At 40.4% G+C, this 8324-nt stretch overlaps 1 protein-coding gene across 7 annotated transcripts in view; it reads left to right on the plus strand.

Moving 5' to 3' along the window:
- The window catches only part of LOC119836332 (protein daughterless), a 33385-nt gene that overhangs the window by 11209 nt on the left and 13852 nt on the right, over positions 1–8324 (plus strand). For 6 of the 7 annotated variants that reach the window (XM_038361626.1, XM_038361631.1, XM_038361630.1 and 3 more), the window contains exons 2-3: positions 1009–1648; positions 7768–7930. In XM_038361626.1, the coding sequence (XP_038217554.1) occupies positions 1151–1648; positions 7768–7930 (661 nt within the window). In that variant the 5' untranslated portion in view covers positions 1009–1150. The remainder of the gene's footprint in view (positions 1–1008; positions 1649–7767; positions 7931–8324) is intronic. The other variant, XM_038361628.1, reaches the window with a different exon arrangement.

Here is an 8324-nt window from a genome sequence, read left to right on the forward strand (position 1 = left end):
CATCCCATATAAATACATTCACAAAGAAAGTGGCGACGCTACCTGCTTTCTCTTTGTCCCCGATTCGGTTCCCAGGACGCTAGAGTTACGGGACGGGGACGGGGGTGCAAGGTGCTAAATACTTGCTTACCTGGAAATAATGCATTCGAGTGTTCGTCTTTATTTGCCGTGATTACATCGTGACGGTATGCACGTTCATACTTACAACTTGCCAATTACATCTGTCCGGCCTGGGAAGTGATGCGTGAATACTTATATTGAACCGACTTCAAAATAGGAGGTTATCAAAACAACTGTATTTTTCTTGGTTTGTTACTGCATAATTTTCTATTGGATGAATCGATTTTTATGTATGAATCATCATTTTTTATTTGAAAGCTGGTGCCGCCTTTGTGATCCCGTTTAAATATTGTCTAATCCTGATAATTTGAAGTCTGATTAGTTTTTTGTTAAAAATAATTATTGATTTATAATATTAATGTAGATTCTTAATAAAATGTAACAATATTTTTACAAATATTCTCTCCTAGTTTCAAGATGCATAGAACCCGATGACAATGTGATGTTTTTTTATGTTCTTACTATTCGCCCCTCATTACTTAGATGTGGTTTTAATATCTGACATGTTACATTCAGTGAATCAAATGTTTTACTTTTTATATCAAATGATTTGATTGTAGATACTCTGAAGCAATTTTGTTTAACAATAAAACTTTACAATTATAACACTAGGCGAGACTGATAGACGGTTGATGTTTACATTTATAAGAGATCGGGATTTGACTTTGAAGTGTTATTTTTAACATCACATACCTAGTAGTTGGGAGACGTTTTAGAGTTTAGATCCGTCGATTCACACTAAAATTTATATAAACGTAGTCCATGGTAGTAATAATCAAAAAAGGAAATTGAAGTTCATACGTTACACAATATTATTTCCACGCCACGTCGAACTACCGCCACTGCCGCTAATAAATATAGCAGTTATTGATATGATCGTGTGTATAGCTAGGTTACCTCAAAATCATCGCCTTCAAGTGTATATCCAAGTTTTAGATCTGTGATATACATATATTATTTATAAAGATCGATTTACGAACAAAATGTGCAAGTGAACACGTTATCATGTCAAAGTGTAAACACAAAGAGGATGGCTCTACGAAATGACGTCATGGAGTCCAACTTCCTAGCCGCGGACACGCCGCCGATGACCGAGATCGCGTACCAACCGAAAACGGACTTGGCCATCGAGTACTTTAACACTTTCAATCAAATATGCGAGAACTACCGCGACGAGCGGCAACCGGACGGCCTGCGGGCCGTAGACGCGCTACGCGTTGCGCCGGATCAGCTACGCGGCCACCACGATGCGCTACGGGCTACGGCGGACAGCGTGCGCGCGTCGTCCGACTCGCTGCGGCTGTCCTCGGACACGCTGCGCGTTTCCTCTGAGATATTGGACGGCAGCCGCGAATTTATAAGCACAGACTTTCAAAAGCTAGAGTTTAGTGACAAAGTGTTTTTGGGGAAGGACGAGCAAGTGTTTCAGTTTGGACAGCCCGATGCCTCCGCGTTGTTGAGGCACCGCGCGAGGCGGAGGTACAACGAAGAGCACGGCCTGCCCACCGCGACCAGTCAGGAGAGCGGGGTGAGTTGAGAAGCTATGCTGCAGGCATATCTCATCATTATCTGGCTTTTTATCCATTACGCATCTAAAAGAGTATGTGATTGTAATACAGACGGAGGGTATATTAAGAGGTATTTATTAAAATCCTTTATAGAATACATTGTTTGTACAAATCTTGCAAATATTTATTTATATTTTGATATTTTATTAAAGGAAGTATCTTTAGTGTCGAATGATGATAATGACCACAATGGGCAACAATGTGACCGCGTAATGTTTGGCTGTCGCCGGCTATTTCTATCTGTTTACGTCGCTAGTATAATTAGAAGTACTAATTTGGTGGCTCGTGGGCGGAGCGGCCGCCTTGGTATAGTGACTTGTGGTCGGTTACACCTCGCGATGTAGACACTTGCATCGCGAGGGGACGTCTCTGTAGGGAAGTCGTAGTCGTCGCCAGTCTGCACCCAACTTGAGCCGAAATAGTATTGTATTTAGATTTGGATAGCCACGTGCAAGCCGACTCCAATATACGTAAGGGAGAAGATGATCGCGTTTGCCAAATTCTACATCATTAATATCATAATGACATCCAAGGTCTCTTCCAAAGTGACGTGTTAACTACCGCATCTCGTTTAATGTCTACTGACTTTCTTAGATAACCAACTATTTTTACTAGTGGTTTTATTATATTAACATATAACCTATGACTCGACACGCGTACGGGTAGCTTGTATATCAGTATATTCCTTTCGAGGCTAGTAATAATAATCAGCATTGTATTGATGTAATAGGACGCGGCGGGTTCGCGGGAATCGAGCTTCGCTAATGGATCTCGTAACTGGATATATTCGGCATTAAATCGATCAACGATACCTTTGTACGGAAGCGATTTTTGAGAAACCGTTGTTTTTTCCTCGTCTTGTGTAACAGGAGAGTTATGATATTATATTCTACGTAAACGGCCCAATAGTCGTACACGGTTGAGACACCTTCGCCAAGTGTTCCGTCGTGTGCAGTTTATCACCCGTTTGTATTTAAGTAGCCACGGTCTATATGACCACAACTTCAAATACTTTCGACAAAACGTTACATGTATATAAGAAATTTAAGTATACATTTAGTTGAACAAAATAAAAATTCTGTCCAGCAGATCGATAGATAGTTTCCTTAATTCCCATAATTCATAATTGTAATATTGTTGATTCTAGTTCGCAGTTTCGCAGTTTGTACACTTTGTGCTTGATAGAAGAAAAATTGAATATTTTTTATATTACAATTAATAGATAGCAAACAAATTATTGAAACCGTCAATGTGTCAAATAATAAATTTGACAAGTAGGTATCAGTTTAGTTTCCCACGTAACCGGCAGCGAATGGAAGCGATATCAAGTGTCACACAAATACTCTACGTCGCCAGCGAGCTGACGTGGGAATGCAGCGCCGTGGCTCGACTCGCGCGAGACATGCTGTCTCACCAGCCACCAACCACCAGCCACCAGCCACGGCTACTGCTACTATCCATAAACTAGATTTGGACACTTATTAGCCAGCTCGATGTGTATACTATAACTAGACGCTCGTCCCGGCTCCGCCCGGATATCAAGATTTCTGTTTCATCCCAAGACATTTAATTGGGGTGAAAAGTGTCCCCTCACACAAGTCGGCTCATACCCTGTCTGTATACCAAATTTCATATAAATCCGTTCCGTAGTTTCAGTGTGATTGACGGACAAACATCCAAACAGACAAACTTTCACATTTATCAGATTAGTGTGATGTATTAGATTTGTATCATCTGCCGGGTAATCATTTTCAATTAAATAAATAATATAATTTTTTCTAGTTTAGTCTACTTAATCTTATTTTTTGAAATTGAAAGTTTCTTTGAGAAATACTGTAATTCTTGTTGTTATTTGTAATAAACAAATTTCGTTTCTTGTTTGAACCTTTCTCTAAAATAACTCTTCAATGCAGATCATCTGCGAAGAACTCGCCCCGCAGTTTGACTCGATTCTTACTCGAACCTATTGGTTCTTGTCACTAACACTTATACGATATTATTATTAAAAATTAAACTGACGTAACAATTTGAATACATTAGGACCCGATAATAAAAAAATATAGCAGACGCAAAAATCAATGGAATAACATTATAAATTTTATTTCACCAGATGTCCCGCGTGCTCTCAAAATCCAGTTTGAATGATATCGATTTAATGCGATATTATGTTTCAAACGGAATATAAATGAGATGATATGTTATTTAACGAGTATAAAAATACACAGTGACACAATCGCGGAGAATAAAATCATGCATAATCCTCTTGGTCAATTGGAAGACGCGTGTGTTGCGCGCAAGGCACGAGGGGGCGCGGGCCTTATCCTGATGTCATTGCGGGTAGCTGAGCTGGTGGTTCGCCTGATGGTAAGCAATCACCACCGCCCTTGCATATTCGCAGGTTCTGCAACTGCGCTGTCCCATTTAGGAGTAAGGGATAAGGTAAGGATTGACGACTGAAAAGAAGGAATGAACTGGGAAGTATGAGAATGGAACGGACCTCCGACTCCCCAACTCACCGTACTAAACACAGCAGTATGCTAGTATTGTGTGCCGAAGCGTGCTCAACTCCCACATAAAAACCCAATTCCAGCACCAGCTTCACTCCTCTCGACTTCAAGAACATATAAAATGCAATAGACACGTCTCATGTTCCTGGCAATAGTATCAACTATTTATGGGGTATACTGGATCAACGTAGTCACAAAATATTGACAGGATAGATAATTATATGATATTTGCGCACAACACGATTACAGTCATATAGATAAAGCTCGGCAAATATGTTTACCTCGAAATCCCGCAATCGACACGAGATAAAATATTGTTTTGTTTCGTCGAACGATTTTGATTTTATTTGCGATACAACGGCGTTGCTGCTCGAACAGATAATCGTAATCATAGAAACTTTCAAAAATTCTCAGTAAACATAGATTATATGGATTTGTGACTACAGGTGTAACAGGTGTCCGGTTTGTTTGTTATCAGAAGTCGATAGCCGCCACGCTCGCCCCTCGCGGAGAGGAGTTTTTGTTTACCGATTATTAGTTCTGTTCATTTTAATTTTTAGGCCTCAGATTCCTGCAATGTTATTCTCTCAGTGATATTAAGCAAAAGACGACAGTATTCAAGTGAAGTAATACGACACGAGGAAGCGCATGCACCTCGAGTATCGACCGAGAGCAATGAGCCACAATAATTGTAACGCATAGTGCGTAATCGATAGATAAGGTTGTGATAAATGTGAAGGAAGCTATTTATCTCGACAGATTGTATTGGGGCATCAGCAACAACGCCGATACGAAATCATCCGATTGTTTATTGCTTATTATACTCGTATATATATCGATATTTTAACTAATTTCAATTACATATTTTGTTGCGCAACGATGTTTTTCAATTTGAACATAACGTGTAATTTAATGGATTAAGCAGATAATCTGTGCATGATAACATGGAATAATGGTAACTTTAGCGCCATATGTTGAGATACTTTCGATTTTTTTTGAGATTATTATAGTGGGCTATTCCGCTGTCTCCAGTAACCGGGAGCGCGGTGCGAGGTCGGGTCGGCAGTCAGCAGGAAATAGTGCGCCGCCGACGTCACGGGAGCGCCGCGCCGGATGTGTGATTCATTCGTGTTATTGTTTTTTAAACGACCATCTAAAGCGCGCGCCTACCGCTCTCTTTTAGGCGTTATTTACAACTGTGAACGTATAAGTAAAGAGAGAGCACAAATATGTATCTATCTGGACTTATAAACATGTCAGTCTCCCCGTGACCACGCGCACTGTGAAGTGTTCGAAATGTAAATGCATACATCGCGTTTATAATCCGTTTGAGAGTCTTTCATTTCTAAACGCATAAAACTCGCGTATATACTTATAAACATGGTGAGAATGAAGTCCCATGAACCGTTGTGGGGCTTGAGGCAAGGTAAAATGCCTGATATCGCGGTATCGACAAGCTCGGTGCAACGTGTTTGGATACAAAGAGACGCGACGCCTGAGTCACGCCGTTATCATATTTATAGATTCGGGATTAATATCGTAAGTGAGTTGCCTTCGCGGGATCCGCGCCGAGCCGAGCTCGGAGCGGAGTCGTTCGGGGAATTTTATGTTGTTTTTTATAGCGCTTGGAGATAACTAACGTGACGTCAGGCGATTAATTGGAAATCGTGAAGTACTTACTGATCGCGGTCGTTATAGACTCGTGTAATGTACCTACGTTAGTTTTAGGGAAACGGATTTGGGATTGCGACCCATTCTCTTGTGCAGGGCGGTGCATTGCAGATCCGTTTTCAGATCAAGATTCAATCGGTCAAGTTTTCATAACGGGCACGTATAGTGATCGAATTTGCAGTGTCTGCGCGGCAAGTAAATTGGAAAAAGAAATCAATTACTTACTGATGTTAAGTGATAAAAGAAATTAGGAATGCATGCACATTTGCCCAATGTCTTATTCTCATCAGGCTATTTTAGGTACTTTATTCATCTTGCTTACGGTTAGATGTATTGTGACATTTCCCACGGAACAGCGATGTTCCCTTGCGGACACAAACGCTATCCAGTGCAGGGTCATTAGCTCGACCCGAAAACGAAGTAGATCGGTGAAACAGATGTGAAGTGCTCGAGCGGGGAATTCGAGACTTGACAGATCATTCCGTTCTGGATTTGTGACAAATTATTGTTATTCAGTCTCCGTTGTTCAGCACGATTAGAAAAGGCTTTCGCAATATTTTCCAGTGTCAATATTGGCATGCCGCATCTTAAGGATTTTCATTAGTGCCATAACAGGCATTTCTCGAAGTGGATCTCACTGGGACCACAACGCGTCGTGGTGTTTTGCTCAATGATCGATTTCGGCTTTGAGCGTAACATATACATTAGATAATTTGCAAGTCACGTTTCCTAAATACATATAGATGAATCATACTTTGCTATTTTATCAAAAGAACATAATTCGTATGATAACTTTAACGAATAAATGAATTCATTAATCGGCAATCGCAATTGGATTAATGTTATTGTTTCGTGCTCTGAATCAGTTTTGAAGATTATTTTAATAGCTTGTAAAGTTTAGTTATCGCGTGTAGTGGACCGCTTCAGTGGCCAGCGGGGCCCGTGTGAAAAGTTTTCACCTGTGTGTAATGTATGAGGACCAGGTATGTATCCACTGATACTAATTGACGACGACATGTCAAAAGAAACGATGAAATAATAAAGTTTTTGAATAAGTAAGGTACATGTTATATACAGAAAGTTGGAAATTGCGATAACAATAGATTGAATCATGTTTCAGCAATCTATTATCCAACCAGATTGCCGCAGGCACTAGTGACTTGTACGTAAAAGAATGTCGCATTTAATTTAAGTGGTTCATGCATGTAACGGGCTAATTAGTGCTCAAATATGTCGTTATTAGGCGACCGTAAAGTCTTATTTAGACAATGTGAAGGTGAAACATTCACTAACAAAAAATATATCATCATCATGCTTCATCGAGCGGTATTCCGAATCGGTGGTAGGAACCTAGTTGTAAAAAAATGACTATTCACTGATACTTGTAAAAGTTTACACGATTAAAAAGAAACGCTCAATCTATCTACAACCACGTAGACAACGACTTTATCAACCATAAGTCAAAGCCAATATAGCTGTTACTGATTAGTGGTGCAACGGGCGGTGACTAAGTGCGTCGCTTGCGACACGTGAACCATTTCGGTACAGCTCGTTGCTTTTGGAGCTCCGCAGACAACGGTGATTGTACTTGCGCCGGATCTGCGGCTGGTCTATGCGTGGCGTAACAGAGATTCCACAAACGTGCACTGATCATTCTAGACCTGAGCGCAACTCTGCCTATGCTTGATAGATGATAGTGACTTATTGGATAACAATGATGTTGTGGCGTTAATCATTTGGTCCTAACCTTTCATAGAAGATGGACAGACTGATTTAAGACTATTTTAAAAGATAATTGTATAATTGTGCAAAACAAATGAAGGTGATATAATAAAATTGTACGTATTTAATATCTACATTGACTCAGATCAAAAACTAACAATGCATTTCTGCGATTTCAGTACGGCAGCGATGAATTCGGGCACGACTCGCCCAGCCGGTACGCGTCGCCAAAGGGCGCCGGCGCGGGCGCCGCGTACCAGGAGCCGTACTACGGCGGCGAGTGGGGCGCCGGCTACTACCAGCCGCCGCCCTACCACCACGACCCCTACGCGACCTCGCCAGGTACACACACTGTTAATATCGCCTAGTATAGGGATGCAGGAGCAACAGAGCTGACCATCTGACCCTTATTTATTTATAATACTTTATTTTACAAAACAGACAGACAGTAAACCTTATACAAAATAATGGCACAATGATTTTTGCCCTTAACCCTTCTGTGAAATACTCACTAAATAGACACTATATCCATCATTTGGATACAGTTATAAAGAGAAATAATAAGAAAAAAAAAATGAATTGAAATTACCACGCGATAACGCTTATATAGTTTAACTTATCAGGCAGAACGTTTGTAATCCTGTTTACTTTGTGTTAGAAAGTACCTAGTCTTGCCATAAATATTGTAATAAAGAAAAAAGAAAATTGTTAACTGCAAATAACATTTATTACTTTT

Source organism: Zerene cesonia, chromosome 24 (assembly GCF_012273895.1).
Source record: "Zerene cesonia ecotype Mississippi chromosome 24, Zerene_cesonia_1.1, whole genome shotgun sequence".
In the NCBI taxonomy this organism is placed as follows: Eukaryota; Metazoa; Arthropoda; class Insecta; order Lepidoptera; family Pieridae; genus Zerene; species Zerene cesonia.